The sequence below is a fragment of the Pteropus medius genome, unplaced genomic scaffold, assembly GCF_902729225.1.
Source record: "Pteropus medius unplaced genomic scaffold, Ma_sr-lr_union100, whole genome shotgun sequence".
Classification (NCBI taxonomy): Eukaryota; Metazoa; Chordata; class Mammalia; order Chiroptera; family Pteropodidae; genus Pteropus; species Pteropus medius.
Genome location: NW_024351730.1, coordinates 7313865 through 7332539, shown reverse-complemented (window position 1 = coordinate 7332539; position 18675 = coordinate 7313865). Strand labels below are relative to the sequence as shown.

At 40.8% G+C, this 18675-nt stretch overlaps 1 protein-coding gene across 1 annotated transcript; it reads left to right on the top strand.

Annotated features, from left to right (window-relative positions):
- The first annotated feature begins 7 nt into the window (after nucleotides 1–7).
- Nucleotides 8–15251, top strand: OCIAD2 (OCIA domain containing 2). The gene is made up of 7 exons (XM_039845179.1): nucleotides 8–66; nucleotides 2354–2481; nucleotides 6231–6327; nucleotides 7897–7950; nucleotides 11088–11135; nucleotides 12074–12191; nucleotides 13127–15251. Exons 2-7 carry the CDS (start codon nucleotides 2416–2418, stop codon nucleotides 13206–13208), a joined length of 465 nt encoding a protein of 154 aa, XP_039701113.1. The 5' UTR covers nucleotides 8–66; nucleotides 2354–2415; the 3' UTR covers nucleotides 13209–15251.
- Nucleotides 15252–18675: the final 3424 nt, after the last annotated feature.

The window sequence follows — 18675 nt, the reverse complement described above, 5'->3', positions numbered from 1 at the left end:
CGCCGAGCGGAGGGGGCGGAGCAAGAGAAGGAAGGAGAAGGCTGCAGGGAAACTCAGAGAGCAGAGGTGAGGGCAGGGAGAAAAGGTGACGGGACGTGGGCGCGGGTGGGCAGCGAGGGCCGGGCACCGGGGAGGCGGGCAGCGGTCGCCGCTGTGCGGGCGGCGGCGGAGGGAGCGAGCTCTGCTGGGCGGGCGCCGATCTGCGGCCTGCGTGGCGATCCTCACCCCGCAGGGGGGCTCACCCCGGGGTGACAGCGGGAGGGATGGAGAGGAGAGTGTGGCTTCCTCTGAACACTTAATTCCGGGGTCCTTGGGGACCAGGGTACTTCGCGGGCCGCGTAGGTCGCCAGCGGCCGCCTAGAGTCGCCTCTACCAACCCCTCTCTGCCTGGCTCTGGCTCTGGCTCCAGCCGCGACGCCAGCAGGGGTCGGGGGTTTGCGTTGTGCAGGCAGCCTCTGCAGGGGATGGCGGTGGATTCCTGCAGGCTGTTTCCGGCCTTTCCCCGCAACCAGAGTGCGATGACACCGCCCGACCCCCTTCTCACGCCCCACGCCCCCGCCATCACTCAATCCACACGCCCCACAGCGATCCTACTGCGCGCCTCCTTCCCACTGCCCACCTGTCAACACTCCCCTACCCTCCCCTGAAGAAATAGAGGGACGCCAACCCACACCTGGCCGTGGTGGTGGGAGCTGCACCTGGAAGGCAAGACCCCCTGAGAAGGCTCGCTTAGATGTGGACTGATGATTAATTGAGTGCGAGAGGACCTGACCACCAAAGCTGAGATGTGGGTCTTTGCTCCTTGATTTGAGGCAACGGCCTAATGCCAGACTAAACATAGATAAATATTTTAATTTGTCATTAGGTCAGCAAAGACTTTCTGGAGATCCTCAAGAAATAGGTGCCCAGGGCCACTCTGACAGGTGACCTTTACTGCTCACACACTGTGCACTGAGGCGCACGGTACTGAGCTGGGAACTATGGGCCTCAGCCGTGATCCTTATCCCTCATCCTTACAACAGCCCTTCAGGGTTACTTGTCTGTTACCCCCACTTAACAGGTGAGAAAAGCTGAGGTACAGACATGAGTCACTTGCCCAAAGCACAGGGCTCACAGGGAGTAGAGTCAGGATCTGAACTCAATTCTTTCCAGGACTTTCCACTGTAGGGCATCATTCTATCTCTACAATAACATTAGTTACGTAAGGTGAAAGTTGGTACAAGGCACCTTTGGCTCATATGCCTGGCAGTTTAGTAGGAAACAGCATTGTGTCTAAGATGTTCATCGTGTCTAAGATGTTCAGTGGTAGTCGTGTACTCCAGAGCCTGCAGAGTGCAGTGGCCATTGGCCGAGTGAGGGCTCAGAGTCTGCCTGGAGTATGTCTATCATTGCCAAGTCACTTTTCTGAGCCATGTGACACCAATGATTCATTCCCTCTTTCAGAAACTTTCTCCCCTCTATACCAGCTATTCCTTCTCAGTCATTTCCCTGGCCTTTTATTATTTTTTTTCTTCTCTTGTTAGTATGTCCTTTGCCTCAGTGTTCACATTCTCCAGTGTTCTTTTTAGACAATTTTATTCATGTTTCTTGCTTTTCCTATCATCTCTATGATGGCAACTCCCAAATTCACCTTTCTAGCCTCCCCCTAATCTGTAACTCCAGACCCAAGTCCTCTAACATTCTAATCCCTACTGGCTAACTTCACTTCCTACAAGCACCCAAATTTGACATTTCCAAACTCAAATTTATCATCTCTATGCTTCCCACCAGGGTGTTGGCTCAGGTCTCTACACTTCCTTGCCTCGACAATTACAGCACCTTTCGAACTGATCTTCATGCCCTGGAGTCCATCTACCTGCTACAAGCTCAAGAATCTTAGTCTTTGGTGTCTCAGACCTGACCAGAGAGAACAGGCCTTTCTTCCTCTCGTTAGCACCCTGGCCTACCTCTAGGGGAGCCCTTTGCATGTTGTGTAACTGCTGACTTGTCTGTCTTCCCCTTTAGGTTGTGAGTTCATTTAGCACTGAGTTTGCCTTATCTTTCCTTGTATGCCCTGGCCTGGCACATAATAGGCAATCAGTAAGTATCTGTGTAGTTAATGGCCTTGTAATGAATTGAAACTCATTTCAGGACACAATTTGTAGGTAGTAAAACATTTCACTGTTGACAGTGTGACATTTCACATTTGTGTGTGTCGGTAGCGGAGAGTATTAGAAAGTGAATTAGCAGGTGACTGGAGATTAACAACAAAATGAAAGTAAGTTTCTAACTGGATGAGTTGATACTAAGCGTGTTTTTAAGGTTAACACAAACATCCAGTCTCAGCATCCTGATTCTCTTCTACTTTCCTTAGACATCAGGTCAACGAGTAAGCTGAGTGCACTTGCCTAGAAGAAAAGCAAAGACAAAGTCATCATGACTTCAGTGTCTACTCATGGAAACCAAGATAAACCTCCCCACTTGCCACCACCAAGCAAGCAGGTATATTTTTAATTTGAAAGTCTACTATCCGAAGAGGAACATCATATAGGACTTTCCTTAAACCTCATCCTTGACCAGTCGTCTTACTTTTTTCAGTCTGGCACTTTGTTAGTTGAGTCCAGGGAAAATAGAATGGGGATGGAAAGTGTGTTTTTGACTGCCTTGAAAAGGCATCTTTTAAATTTTTATTTACAAAATCCTTTCTTTATTCTTCCATATTTAGAATCCAGCTAAACGACTCTTACATAGTCTGTCAGTGACTGAAGAGCTTTCCTTTAGAGGAGCAAAGCTGTTCAGTGACTCTATCAGAATGATACAATGATGCTTGTTTTTACATTTTTGTTACATTTTTGTTACCAAGGCTAAACATACTAAGCATATGCTGCAGACCTGTTCAGGATAACAGATTCCTTAACTACTAAAATAACCATCAGACTGAGAACCCAACTTTGCAACTTGTTCAGAATGACTATTATCTGTTCCAGGGACACGTGAATGAAGAAAAGAGAGTATTGTAATGGGTAAATGGAGTTCATATTCTCTGGGGACAACTTTTCAAGCTAAAAATAGTTTATGGAGGAAGTGGTCTTTAAGGAGCAAAGTTTAGAGAGGCAAACAGACAAATGATATCAAGTCACAAGGAGAATTTAGACATCTGAGTTGCCTTTGTGAAATGGAGAGCTATAAAACATTAATTGCTAAACAGAAAAGGACTCTCTAGGGAGGCTCTGCAGGAGCTTCAGTCTTGACTGTAGGACTCAAAGCAATTGCAGTAGCCAGGGTCCCTGATCCTAGATGAGAATATATGTGTGTGTTTGGGGGAGGTAAGGAGGGTGTTCTTTATTTCTGTCCCAGCCACAGCCAGAACCAAGAAATGTTTACAATCAGATAAGGAAGAGTGCTTGCTGAGGAACTAAGGTAAGTGGACAATGAGAACAGCTCCTTCTCTTGTTGCTGCCACTCATGCTGACCGCCACCCCTGTGTCCTGTGCTGTGCGGAGCTGTAGAGTTGCCTGCTTGGGTCGTTTGTAGAGCTCTGAAGGCATAGGCACCACCAAGTCCTTCCACCTCGTCAGCGTGCATGTAAAGTGCTTGACACGGTGCTTGACCCGTGGGAAAGTGCTCAAGAAATGGTGACCGTCATTCACATTGACATCTTCTATACACAAGGAGTTCTGAAAAGACTGGCAAAATCAGCAAGGTAGACTTCAAAAGCCAAAATTGTTGGCATCTCAACAAGAAAAACACTAAAACTTCAAGTGGTAAATGGCAGAGGACTTACATAAATAATTCACAAACGAAAAAATGTAAGTGGGACTTTATAGTAAGGAACAAATTAAAATTCGTTTTTAAAAAACGAATGAACCACCCACGGAATGGGAAAAATTATTTGCAAATCATATATCTGATAAAGGTCTAGTATCCAGAATATATAAAGAGTTCTTAAAACTCAACAACAAAAAGACAACAATTCAATTAAAAAATTGGCAAAGGACTTCTTTGGTATTTCTCCAAAGAAGATATATGAATTTCCAACAAGCAAATGAAAAGATCCTCAATGTCATTAGTCATTAGAGAAATGCAAATCAAAACCACAACGAGATACCATTTTACTCCCACTAGCATGGCTGTAATTAAAGACAAAAACAAAACAGAAAATAACAAGTGTTGACAAGGATGTGGAGAAATTGGAACCTTTATACTTTGTTGGTGAGATTGTAAAATGGTGGCGGCTGCTATAGTTAAACATAGAATTACCATATGACCCACCAGAATTGAAAACAGGTCCAACAAAAACTTGTAGAGGATTTTTTTGTAGCAGCTCTATTCACAATAGCCCAAAGGTAGAAACAACCCAAATCCATCAGTGGATGAATGGACAAAATGTAGTATATTCCTACAATGGGATATTATTGAGCCATAGAAAAGGAATGAAATACTGATACATGCTACAACATGGATGAACCTTGAAAACATCATGCAAAGGAAAAGAAGCCAATCACAAAAGGTCACATTGTATGATACTATTTAGATACTATCCGGAACAGGCAAATCCATAGAGATGCAGAGCGAATCAGGTTGTCAGGAGGCTCAAAGAGGGAGGGAATGAGGAGAGACTCCTTACTGTGTATGGAATTCCCATTTGAGGTGATGAAAATGTTCTGGAACCAGATAGTAATGATGGCGGATAGTAACGATGGCGGCACAGCACTGTGGATGTCCTCAACGTCGCTGAATTGTATGCTTTAAAATGGCTAGAATGCTACCTATTATATGTATCTTACCATAATAAAAAATTAGTGAGCCAATATATAACAAAATATTACAACCCAGGGCTAGCTGCAGGGATTAGTTACCTCAGAACACTAGAGGAGAAGGGCGGTCTGGCTGGAGAATATGTAAGACGCTCAAACACATTAGTTAACAGAGAAATGCAAATAAAACAATAAATTATTACTGTACTCCTATTAGACTGTCAAAGCTTAGACAACTGGATAATGCCAAGTGTTGGAAATCCTTTCTTTACCTGCTTGGAACCGAGCTTAACTAGCCTTATCAGCTCTGTAGGCCTAGAGGGACGGTCAGGCGCAGCTGTGGGGTGTGGACACTGGTGCAGCCACTGCGGAGAGCCATCTGTCAGATGAAGATACACATGCCCTATATTTTACTTGTAGATGTATATCTGGAAAATGTTCTTACATGGGTCTGTAAGGGGACATGTGGTGGTGGGAACTTGGATGCATCTTGGAGAATTATGCAACAGTTAGGAGCAGCGGACTAAATGTATATAGCAATAGAGATGGATCTTAAAAGCATTCAGCCAATTGAAATTTTTTTTTAATAAAATGAAATACATAAACAATGCCATTTACATTTTTAAAAGATGCATATACCTATGACAATGAATGTTTTACAAGAAGCATACATACGAAAGATCCACATTAAACATCCAGAATGGTGGTGATGGGCAGAGGAGAATGAGAATGTGGATAGGAGTGAGTGACTAATGCATATCTACAAAGGGGGAAGGATCATAAAAGATGGGAGTTAGACCAGATTATAGCATTTCGACATGATAAAAAATACTCTAAAACCAGTAAAAATATTGTTAATCATATCAGTAATTCCACTAGAACTTACGTGCAGACCACTTAAAAATGTGAAAAAAAAAAAACCCAAAAACCCTGTCAATATAGAAAGGAAACTATGTAGAAAATTTTAAAGTTTGTTAATGAATTCATAGTCTAAAAATACACACAGAAGTATAAATAGGTAAATTGTAACACAGATCTATAAATAGATAACTTGTAATTCAGCACTCCCAGTGAGATCCCAGATGTGTAAATACTGTGCTGTAGGGGAAATCTTCCTCTTCACCCAGGAGGCCACACTGAACTGGGTGTGCAGAAGGTCAGGTAGGCAAAGGGAATGAATAGCATTGCAAGGATCGTGAACTACATGGACAGAGGCTGGAGATAAGAAAGAAAATGTGGCCTCAAAAGGACTTCATGCTCGCTCACCAGTGAATCACCTTTTGCTTCTCTGAGATTTTTTCCTTGTCCAAGTCCATCCAGCATTACCAGGTGGAAGGCACTAGCTGAAAACAGGTCATTGCTCTGTGCCGATGGCCAGCACAGAGTGACAGGCTATATGACCAGAGTGAAGAGGCCATCTTGCTCTCCTCCAGAGAAAAGAGTGGACGCTTTTCTGACAATTTCAGTCGACTCACCATAGAACTTTCTTTACAGAGCCTGTTGTTTTGTCCAAAATCAAAACTGCACATTCACAGAGGGGAGATTTTAAAGATTATCCGAGAATGTCAAGAAGAAAGTTTCTGGAAGAGAGGTAAATCACACCCCTCTTAATCTTTAACACTATATGTGCTGCAATAAACCACCTAAGTATCCTATTAGAATTATAGTCATATTTATTTTTAAGCAGGAGTTTGCATAGTTCCCTAAAGATCTTTGCTATCTAGAGCTGTTTAGAGTTTAAATCCACATTGAGACTCTTTCAAGGGCAGAGATAATATCCGATTTACTTCAATTAGCAGAAAGTGATACGCTCATAACTTTCCTTCATGTGAGCAAGAACGTTTACCAAAGAGTATTATATAGAATTTCTTGAGAGTAAACCTTCCTAAATTACACTGGACTCTGACCTCATCAAGTTCAGAAATAACGTCAGGTTCATGGCTTCATCCCAGAGCCAAGCATAGTGCTTCACATCTAAAAAAGTACCTGTTCAGTATTTGTGGAATGAATGAAAAGTGGCAGCATCTGTTCCTACTTCTCTTACAATGTGAAATAACCTTTTCTGCTGTATCGCCTCCTCTTTCTGGGCCTGCCTCATTTAAATAAGACAAGGGTGTGAATCTAGGCTGTGTGTTAAGATCTCTTTCAATTTAAAAAAATTCATGATTTGTCATTTGAAAATGTCATAAAAGAGCATGTCGGTATAGCCCCAATAGTTACAACATTGCTGACAAGGATAATTTTACTTTGAAATACTCATCTTGATTTCTCAAATCATTCAAATTCAGTATCAACTATATTGGAAGTAACGCTCTTTAGAAGTCGATGTTCATTATGAATTACTGTGATTACTGATTGTGCTCCCAGCAATCCATGTCTTTTCTGACAACCTATTAGTAAGTAATTTACTTAAGCCCTAGTATACCAACATTTCAGTATGACGCATTTGCCTACCATCAGGTAGATATGAGTGGAAAATTGGTTGCTTTTTGATATGTTTTTATTGCTAGAAAGAGCTAGATGTTTATCACTGCTCTCTGCTTTTGGAAGAAGTCATTTGACACATTTTGACAGAACTAGAAACTGCCTTTGCCAACTAATTTACCTGCTTTAAAAATCACAGCTAAACATCACCCATGTTTGACATGAATGTAGTAATCTTGTAATCTTCAGAAAATAGACATCCAAATTATGTAACAAAATGTGAAAGACAAAAGCAGAGAACTACCATAGATAGGATATGCAGTTTATTGTATTAATTTTTAATTTTTCTGTAGGATTGGAAATTTCAAAATAAATAGCTAAAGGCAGTTTCCAAATTCGACAGCTAAATGTACACACACTAAGATGCATGTGTTGTGTATAGTGGCTAAAATCTAGTGTGTGGTGGGCGTTCACTAGAATTAGATGTCAGAGATGGAGTACCATGGGGTTCAGGTTTTGCCAGGTTAAATCTGTACAGCAGGTTCGGTGCCTGGAACCCCAAGAAAATTCTCCAGGTCATATTTAATAAATATTTGTTGAATAAATAAAATAACAAAGGACTAAACACTCATTGCCAAGGTAGGTAAGAGAAGAAACTCAGAGTAATTCTCTCTGACTTCTGGGTGAGGCACCAAGTTCTAAACTACGAGTATTGAAGGGCATTTTTGTTTTACAGCTCTGCCTTTTTCTCTTGTAAGCATGCTTGTTACCCAAGGACTGGTCCATCAAGGTAAGATTCAATATTTGTTCAATAATTTAATTTAAGGAAGCCTGATTTTCTGTGACCCTCCTGGCAGCTTTTTGGTGCTTGTTTGTTTGTTTGTTTGTTTGTTGTTTTGTTTTGTGAAGGATTTATTCATGCAGGCTTTTGCCTATTTTCAGCATATGTCCCCACCCCCACCCCTCTGGAAGATGTCCTAAACCCCAGAATGAGTGAGTATATTGTTACATGGCAAAGGGAAATTGAAGTAGCAGATGGACAGGCTTTTACTCAGCTGACCTTAAAATAGGGAGATTATTCTGGATTATCCAGATGGGTCCAGTGTAATCAAAATGATCCTTAAAAGTGAGAGTGGGTCAGAGGATAGAACCAGAGAGATGGCAAAATGGGGTGGACTCGGCTCAACACTGCTGGCTTTGAAGATGCAGGAAGGGGCCAGGAGTCCAGGAATGTGAGTGGCCTCTGGAAGCTGGAAAGGCCGGAAACCGTAGCCACCTCTAGAAAGGAATGCAGCCCTGCTGATTTTAGCCTAGTGCTATGGTCTGAATGTTTGTGTCCCCTCGCCCCCAAATTCACCCCTCAAAGGTGATGGAATTTTACCCCTCAAAGGTGATGGAATTAGAAAGTGAGGCCTTCAGGAGGTGATTAGGCTATGAGGTGGAGCCCTCTTATGAAAGAACCTCCACAGAGCTCCTTGGCCCTTTCCACCACGAGAAGTCTGCAACCCAGAGGAGGGCCGTCATCAACCCTGATCTTGGACTTCAGCCTCCAGAACTGTGAGAAATAAGTTTCTATTGTGTGTAAGCCACCCAGTGTTGGTATTTTGTTATAGCAGCCTGAACACACTTAAGACGTCCACCCAACGAGGCCCATTTTGAGCTTCTGACCTCCAGAACTGTAAGGTAACAAATTTGTGTTGTTTTAAGCCACTAAGTTTGTGGTAAGGTGTTATAGCAGCCACAGGAAACTAAAATGGTACCTCTCTCTGTCCCGGAGTCTCCCAGAGGCTCCGCACATTAGACAGATTGTGCCCTGTCTGTCTAGGGCGCTCCAGCGAGGAGGTAAGTGGGGCTGCAGTCCAGTGAGCTCTGTCAGGCCATTCGTTCTGGCGAGAGGCTGCACCTGCCTGAGGGCGAGTGCCCTGTCTAACTTGCCCGAGAGATCATGAGGACCAGCAGCCACCCTGTGTCTCCCTACGTACCCTTCCCTGCCTCTTAGAGTTCTCCAGTTTCCCTCTCTATTCTCCCTTCCTCGAGCTCTTCTTTCTGCCTGTCTCCGTCTCCCCACAGAACCCGCAGGCATCACCTAATCCCCAAACAGCAACAAGGCACCTGATTGACCCTCTTGAAGCCCATTATTTTGACCCCAGTAAACATGAGAGAAAATGTTCCAGTTCTATTTGGGTCTCAAAGATCATTTGTGTCATATATCTAGGAGAATCCCATTTCAAGCAATATATTCTATCTTAAGGATTTAAGTTGATTTATTAAATGTGATTTCATTTTTCTAATATGAAGATAGTTTTTTTATAGAAACATAGTCATCGATCAGTAACAAGCCTTTGTCAGACCATTTTGACAACAAAGAATATGGTCACAAGATCTACAGGGGTTATGTTTTTATAAACATTGAACTTGTCAAAATCTACCGTCTGTTGCATGTATGCAAATACACTCTTCCAGGGTTCTGTATTAGTTTTCTACAGCAGCTATAACAAACTACCACAAACACAGTAGCTTAAAACAATACAAATTTACTATGGTTCTGGAGGTCAGAAGTCCAAAATAGATTTCTCTGGGCTGAAATCAAATGTTGGCAGGGCTGCGTTCCTTTCTGGGAGACTCTCAGGCTTCCTTTCCCGTTCCAGCTTCTAGATACCACCTACCTTCCTGGGCGCATGGCTTCTTTATCTACAAAGCCAGCAGCGTTGAGCCAAGTTCTTCTCATACTGTCATCTGTCTGGTTCTGTCTCTGAATCCCTCTTTACATTCAAGGGTCGTCGTGATTACACTGGGCCCACCCAAATAATCCAGGATAATCTCCCTATTTTAAAGTCATCTGATTAACGACTTTAATTCCATTTTCGACCTTAATTCCCCTTTATTATATAATGTAACATATTCACAGTTTCCAGGGATTCGAATGTGGACATCTTTACGAGGTCATTATTCTGCTTACCACAGATTGAAATGTTTTTATTTAAAAATTGTGATATATATACAGTCATGTGCTGAATAACATTTTGGTCAATGACAGGCTGCATATACAATAGTAGGTCCCATAAGATTATAATGGAGCTGGAAAATTCCTATGAACTAGTGACCTCATAGCCATGGTAACATCATAGCACAAGGCATTACTCATGTGTTTGAGGTGATGCTGGTATGAAAAAGCCTACTGCACTACCAGTTGTATGAAAGCATAGCATGTACAGTTGTATATAGTACATAATATTTGATAATGATTAAAAAATGACTTACTGGCTTATATATTTACTATACTGTACTTATTTTAGAGTTTATAAAAAAAAGTGTATTGTAAAACAGTGTGCTGTGTTGCAACACCCTCATACATCTCTTGATCGCATCACTTTATATTGTGCTAGATTTGATTTCATGTTGTTTTGTGTAATAACATGCTGTACAGACTTGTAGAGTAGGAGCAGTAGGCTACACTGTACAGCCTAGGTGTGTAGTGGGCTACACCATCCATGTTTGTGTAAGTGCGCTCCATGATGTTTGCAAAACGATGAAATCGACTAAGGATGCATTTCTCAGAACTTATCCCGATTAAGCGGTCTATGACTGGTACTGTGAGTCTCTAAATTGAAACTGCCCTGAGTTACTGAAAAAGGGATGGGGACAATGACTAATTGCTTGGAACTAAGTTGTTAGCGCCACCTTTGCCTCGATATCTTTTAAGTCTTGAATTGTCTATTTCATGTTCTTTTCTATACATTAAAGCTAATACTACTTGCCAAAAATGGCTATTTGAGAGTTCAATTCAATCAAGAATTGAATTATAACTTTTCAGATCATCTCTTCAGATTAAGAACTTGTGTATATATTAAACTATGAAGGTTTCTTTCCACTTTATAAATTTAAATGTTATAAAATGAAATAATATATTTACATATTACTCCTTAGGTTATTTAGCAGCTAACCCAAGATTTGGATCATTGCCTAAAGCTGCACGTAAGTCATAGAAGTTAAAAAGACATGATTTTTTAAAAAGAAAATATTAAAGCAACTGGAGATACAAATGTCCAGGTTAACCAAATTGACTCTGAAAAATCAGTCTCAATTTTTTCCACTATGCAGTCTATTCAATGCTTCCTGAGCAACAAGAACTTCACCTTAGACAGTCCTCTTTACCGCATGGACCAGGAGGGATTGGCAGGATATACTAAGGCTATCAGCAGCAGAGCCTCAGAATGATATATCCATTAGGGATTTTAATATTCTTCTTTTGGCCAGTCTTTTCAAAATATTTTCTATAATGAACATAACAAATGAATGATTTTTAAAACTCAGGGACTTTCTAATAATACAGCTACCACGAACATGGGGTTTCATCTTCTTCCACTCATAATACACAAACCTATTATGTACAAAGAGGATGCCTTCCAGTTTATAGTCTGAAACCTCATTTCCAGCAGGAGGAGCAGGTTGGCGATTTCTTCCTTGGCAGGTTCCCTTTGCCTTGTGCGACCTCTCTCCTCCATGGGACAGGATAGACTGCAGCTCCCCAAACTCCAATCTATAGAGAGAATTTCCTACCTAGCAATTTGAAAGCTAAGATAGCCACAACCAGACCCCCACCGCCATCTCCCCTGGTGGTCTCAGACATTTTGTTTGCTGGCTGGGCCTCCCTCAGGCGGCCTGGCTTGGGGTCACACCGTTGCTTGCTCTGCCCTGGCCCTCCTACTAACAGTTGGAAACTGAGATCAGAAAGTCTCCAGTTCCCGATCCTGCTCTTTAATAGATAGCTTCATTCTCAGTTTTTGTTCATTGATTTATCATGGTATTTTTAATATAAAAGTTACTACTGTTAATAAAGAAAGTTCTAGAAGTTAATAATGGAGGTGATTCTGATAATCATATAATCTCTCTTTCCTAACCTGCTTTTACAGTGGCTGGTATCTTGGGATTTGGCCTTGGAAAGGCATCATACATAGGAGTATGCCAGAGCAAATTCCATTCCCTTGATGATCAGTTACGTGGAGCTGGTTTTGGTCCAGGGCATAACAGGTTTGTAATCTGTTTGAGGAATTATAATGAAGAAAATTATAAAAAATGTAAATGAAAGATCATTCACTATTTATAATATTAAAGTTTTTAAAATTTTAACATCCATATGTTGGAAAAGAACCTCTTTACCTCTCAAATTTTGAGTTGTTGCTATTCAATTTCAATAATAATTTTTTTTATTATTTAACTCATTTACCTATTTCATTTGCTTAACAAACATTGAGTGAGTACCTACTATATTTGAGGCATTGTGCAAGTCTCAAAAGAATACCTTAATCAACAGACATGGTCTCTACCATCACTGGGTTACACCAAATTTAAATAGATTTCTTTATTGCAGGACTTCTCAGAGCCTTTGCTGTGTGTGTGTGTGTGTGTGTGTGTGTGTGTGTGTGTATCTCATCTCATAATTCTCATAAGCAGTAGAACTCAAGTTAAAGGTATATTGCCTCTGCTATTAGAGTACCTGGGTTGAAAACCAGTTCTACCACTTACTAAATAAACTATGTAACCTTGGAAAAGTTTCTTAAACTATCTAATCTTCAGTCCTCTCATCTGTATAAAATGGTGAGCAGAATTATTTTCATGAGATGCTATAAGGAATAGAAATGACGATGATACTCAGTAAGTTTTCAGTAAATAATAGTTATTACAGGACCAGTGTTGGGGGCACATTTATTTAAAGACCCTCACTTGTCACAGTGGATTCTATCTGAGAGGCAGCACAATATTGTGAAAACGACATTGGACGTGAAGATCATTACTGGCCTTTTTTTTGGATGAAATTATATGGTCTTGAACTAAGAAACAGCTCCTATTATTCCTTAAAAAATTAGGCTTGTGAACTTTAGTATAAAAAAATGTGTCTTAATATTGTGTTAAGACTAGAGCTTCCAGTGTCAAAGCACAAACCTCTATTTTTGCATCTGTTCTAGGCACTGCCTGCTTACCTGTGAGGAATGCAAAATTAAACATGGATTAAGTGAAAAGGAAAGTTCACAGCCTTCAGCTTCCTAAACTACATATCTATGGCTTTTGAAGTTTCTTAAACCTCTGAATTTGTACACACTTAAAATTTCAAATGTACTTTAAATAATATACTTACAGTGAAACAAACATTGTGATTCGCTCATTCTATTGAAATGCTTTCTGTAGAAGGTTCCTAATTGAATTGAGCATTGTATATTTTTCTACTATTTAAGAACATGTTGGGAGCTTTCACAATCAAAAAGATATTATGTTGCATTCTAACTTGCTTACAGCCTAAGTAAAAGAATTTAGTCTTCTCTGATTCTCTCCATCATACTTTCACTCTGCTTTATTTAGTTCTGGGTTTTAAGATTGCCAATAAGAGGACAGGAATGAATGTTGAGGGACTTGGGAAGTCATGCCCCAGAGGAAAACCATTGATTATAGAGATAGAAACACAGGACAAGAGACTGCATCTTACAGATATATGAACCTGCAGTCCCCAACATTTTCAGCACCAGGGATGATCTAATGCCTGATCTGAGGTGGAGCTGAGGTGGTGATGCTAGCCCGGGGAGCGGCTGCAAATACAGACGAAGCTTTGCTTGCTGGCTTTCTGCTCACCTCCTGCTGTGCGGCCCGGTTCCTAACAGGCATGTACTGGTACTGGTCCGCAGCCCAGGGGTTGGGAACCCCTATTCTGAAATGTAGAAACTCAGATTTTTAACTTGATAAAATATATTTCATTTGTAAGAGTCACAATATGAATCAACTGTCCTTTCAGTGACCTCGATGACTTTACGCCTCGTCGATATTGTGGAGCTTTGGCAAAATTCATCGTCTTTAGGTTACTTGCTTTGCTAACGTGTACACGCTCGTGATGAGAACCAAGAACCAGGTTCTTTTATATACTGCTAATGGCATAAAAGAATAAACACGACTTCTCAAATGGTTCTTTCTTTTTCAAAGGAGCAGTTTAGTTAGGGAGGAATCATGAGAAGAATTAATTCATAGAGTGATAAACTTCTGAACTATAGGGAGCTCAGAAGCAACCAAGCCAACCCCATGAATTGAAGTCCTATTCTACTGTCAGGGGTTTTACATGGAAAAAAAAAAAAAGCTCTTTCATCAGGGTCCTTTTGTTCTATTGCAGATTGAGCTCTACTTAAAAACTTCTCTTGCATCTTTGCATTTTCTCAGGAAAATGCTTTATATATGTATCACCATTTATAGGGTGTGTGTTATGTGCATTTGTGTACATTTGTGTTTTACATAATAGACCTTGAAACCTGTACCATGAAGGATACTTCCCAAAATATTGGGAAGTCTTATTTTTACATGAAGTATATGAAATGGAGTGATTTTGACTATGTATGTATGTGTGTGAGTGTATATATATATATATCCTGGTTTTTCGGTCGATAAAGTTCTATTTCTGTACATCAGAATGCAGAGCCAATATCCTAGCTTCTTGGATGCAGTTTAACTCTTGGCTCTGACAACTAGCAATTGGTGACTCCTGATTATCTCAGCTATTGGCAACAATTCAGAATTGGGCACATTTATTTCCTGCATACCAGAAAATAACTTCCCAGGGATCAGAACATTTTCACATTGCTAAGCACAGCAAGCCAATGTTGAAATTAGTCTCAGGGTATGAGAAAAGTTAGATCTGTTTTTGAAAAGGCAAACTGTTTTTGCTGCTGACATCTTCATAGTTCTTCTGAATCAAATTGTGTTTGTTTCGGCTCTCTGTTTTTCCTAAGTAGTTAAGTTATTCATGGAAGCAGATTTTTCTAGTGATTTTAGTGTGAAAGGAAATCAATAAAGCAAAAAAATGGAAGGCCATTGAAGAGATTGCAAATATTTCTCTGTATTATCTATTGTATATAGTAGGAGGTAAGTATCTGGGGGAGAATATCTGTTAAAAGGTGTTAAAAGAGCAACATTTGTCGTTTAGTATTTAACAATTGCCAACACTCATCACCAAGTTGGTCATAAGCTTATGAAAGCAATACCTTCATGATGAAAAAAATGATGTACTGGATGTAATGCTTATATATTTAAAATAAAATTTACCTTGAAACATAAGCAATGAAAATGTTACATAGCTAATTTTCTTGATATTCAAATAATGTAATGAGTTCACTTTTCCACTTTTCCACTTTGTCCCCAAATTTTAATTATAGAATTTGCTTTCATAGACATTCAGAGTTGACAGATTAGTGATTAACACCGAGTCTGAAAAGTCCAGGATCTAACAGATAACGTAATTAGTGAAGCTGGATTAGTGGCTTGTTAAACGCAGGCATAGTCTTCATTTCCATACACACGAATGTGGACCCACTGTTGTCAAATCTTCCAATTTTTAAAAACAAGTGCATGCTCTTATGTGAAATGTCCTGGCTTTTAAATGTTCATTCTTTCACGTATTCAATCATTGAGCACCCATTCTGCCAGGCACTGTCCTAGGTCCTGGGAATGTAACAATGAGCACAACCAACAAAATTCCACACCTTCTGGTAGATTGTACTCATCACCGGCCTGAGGTTTGAGATCCAACCCAGCCTCTTGCCCCTTGCTGCCTGTGCAGGTGAGATTCCTGAACCCATGTATGTTCTTCCAGGGGAAGGACAGCTGCTTCTCCATGTGCAACCCAATATGCTGCCCAGCTACCAAACAATCCAGAAAGGTCTATGAGAGCCTAGGGATGCCTCTCTACCCCTCTAGACTGGAAGCTCCTCCAGGACAGGAAGCATACCCTTTTATACTTATCTCTAAATCTCCAACCCCAAGCTGAGTTCTTGGCCAGATATAGGTACTTCTAAATGTTTGTCGACCTAAACCTGTAACTTCTCTGTGACTACATAATAGCCTTTAGATATTGGAAGGCATTTTCCTTTCAGAATTCTGGCAAAAGGGCCCCAGTTGTTTCAACCATTGGAGTGGGTTTCCAGTCCTGTGACACCCTGGTCTCGGGACACCCTTTGGTTTGTGACATCCTCACACACCAAGACTCCAGAATCGGATTGACAGTTCAGAGATCAGGGTTACTGTGCTTTTTGTTTTAGGCACCGCAACTGATAGCAAGAGTGGCTCTGCATCGGGCCCTGGACTCAAATCCGGGGTCCACTACTTACTGGCTACCTGGCACTGAGTCATTTATCTGCTCTGGGCCACAGTTTCCTCATCTGTAAAATGGGAAAACATTAGACATAGCTGACAGGTTGTTCATGTGAATAAAATGAGCTAACATTTACACAATGTGTAGAACAAGGCATGGCTCAGGGTAACCACTCAACCGATGTTAGCTGCTGCTACTAGTAGTAGTAGTAGTACGACTAGTACTACCACTACAACTACAGTCCAAAAATGTGCAATTGTGTCTCACTTTTGGCCCGTGCCAGACTTTTTCACATGACCTACCTTTAAGTCAAGCCTCCCCATTTTATGCTTATGCAGCTGGTCATTCTGAATTTCAATGTAACTCATTATACACTTATCTTTTTAATTTCATGATGCTCTTTTCAGGCCCAACTACCTGTCCTTTTCTGTCCAAAATTTGTGATTTTCAGTGTTAACTGCACTGAAAAATATTGTCAAGAATAAGGGTAGGAATGGGAAGGTGACAAAAGAGGGAACTGGGAGGTAGAAGTCAATAATGGGGAAAGAAGTATCTAAAAGGAACCTCCCTGAATAAGGTTTCAAGATCAGGACTGTCACCACAGGTCTTATGACTTGGAAGCCCAGAAATGTCTTCAATCATTCAACAGATATTTTTCAGTACTTACTATATGGAAGGTGATATGCTGGAACAGGGGTGCATTCATACGTAAGATAGTCTCTGCCCTCAGAAGTAGAGGAGACAATGTAAATAAACTGCTGAAATACAACATATCTCTGTGAGATAAACTAAATGCCACTAGAATTCAGGGTGCAGCAATGGTTACTTTTGTTGCCCTTGCAGATTGCATTAGTAGCCCAGTTCTTTACCTCTCCTGTATCCACCCATGACTTTTGTCATGGAATTTTGCATTTCTTTCCCACTGTCAGTGGAGTATACTTACCCATCTCTTGATCTTGGGCTTGTCTGTATGACTTGCTTTTGACAAAATGAGAGGCAGTTCCAAATTGAGGCCTAAAGAGACCTAGTTTCTACCATATCTCTATCATGAACATAAAAGAACACAATACTAGATGCATAGCCAATAGCCTTAAGACTGATCTACCAGTTCCCCAATTTGCCTAAAATCTACCCCCCATAATAAACCCCTTACTCTGTCATTCAAAGCAATTCTGCTACTAAATTCTAGCCCAGAAACACGGTAGCTGGAAGTGAGATGCTGCCATATCAAAAATCTAAAACACGTGTCATTGGTTTTGGGAACAAGTGGTAGATGGGTACTGGCAGGACCTTGAGGAGATTGCTAGTGGAAACCAAAGGGCCTGATGAGGGCGTTAACAGAAACCTAAAATGTTTCCAAGGAGGCTGTCTGGGAGGGATTACAGAAAAGAGCAGGAAACACTATTGTAAGGTGGGAGATTGATTTATGTAAAGTTTAGCAAAATTGTCACCTGTGGTAACATGGAAAACAGGAAATGGACCTAAGTCGATGACCTAGCTAAGATTTCTGAACAATGTTAAGAGTGCCACTTGGCTTCTAAAATAAAATGAGAGGAGACAAGAATTATTCCAAGTGTGATTTGGAGAAAATATAAAGGCTCAGAAGTCTTTTAAGCCAGCAAAGGGTTTTCATACTCAGAAATGGGTTCCAAGCAAAGATTGAATCCAGACTGAGGCAATAACTTTTTAAGACCTCAGAAATATGACAGTGCATCATAGGATGTTTCAGACACACAAATGGCGCTCCACATGCCTTAAAGACATAACCTGTAAGCCCTGCCCAAGGCTTCCAAGAAACGTTAGGGATGTTTGCCAGCCTCACAGGGAGTCCAACATAGAAAAGACACAGGAGGCTTTTGCATAATGGAATGGATTTCAACTGAATTGCACAGATGTAAAAATTATTTTTGGACAAATACTATTTTGGATAGGGATAGTTAGTATAAAGAGGACTTGGGACCTCTGATTTCTATGGGCGGACTAAGAAAACTACTTGGTTGCAAGCGTGAGCTACCTCTATAGGAAAGGTAGGACCAAGAGCCATGGCGAATCCTTGGAGAATATACCTTAGCCCTAGTCGAAGAACCGGAAACATGAGGCTGGCTACTTCAGAACTGCTATGGTCGTGACCGTTATGTGCCTTTCGTTTCACTCTTTGAATGAGGGTGTCTACAGAAGGCTATTATAATGGGATACAAATCAGAGGTCCTAGGAAAATGTGAGTTTATTATGCACATGGGAGGGATTTGAGTTACTGTGGCCAAATGGACTGAAAAGATATTTGCAACACCTTCCACCCCACACGTTCTTTTAAAAATGTATTAAAGGCCTTCTGTTCCTGCCCTTTGATGGGCAGCCTTGTATAGAAATTATGCTACTGACTTCTGAGGC

Coding starts and splice junctions, on each gene's coding strand:
- OCIAD2 (XM_039845179.1), top strand. CDS start 2,416: ATGACTTCAGTGTCTACTCATGGAAACCAAGATAAACCTCCCCACTTG. Junction 6,328..7,896: donor AGAAAGTTTCTGGAAGAGAG/GTAAATCACACC, acceptor TTTGTTTTACAG/CTCTGCCTTTTTCTCTTGTA. Junction 7,951..11,087: donor CCAAGGACTGGTCCATCAAG/GTAAGATTCAAT, acceptor ATTACTCCTTAG/GTTATTTAGCAGCTAACCCA.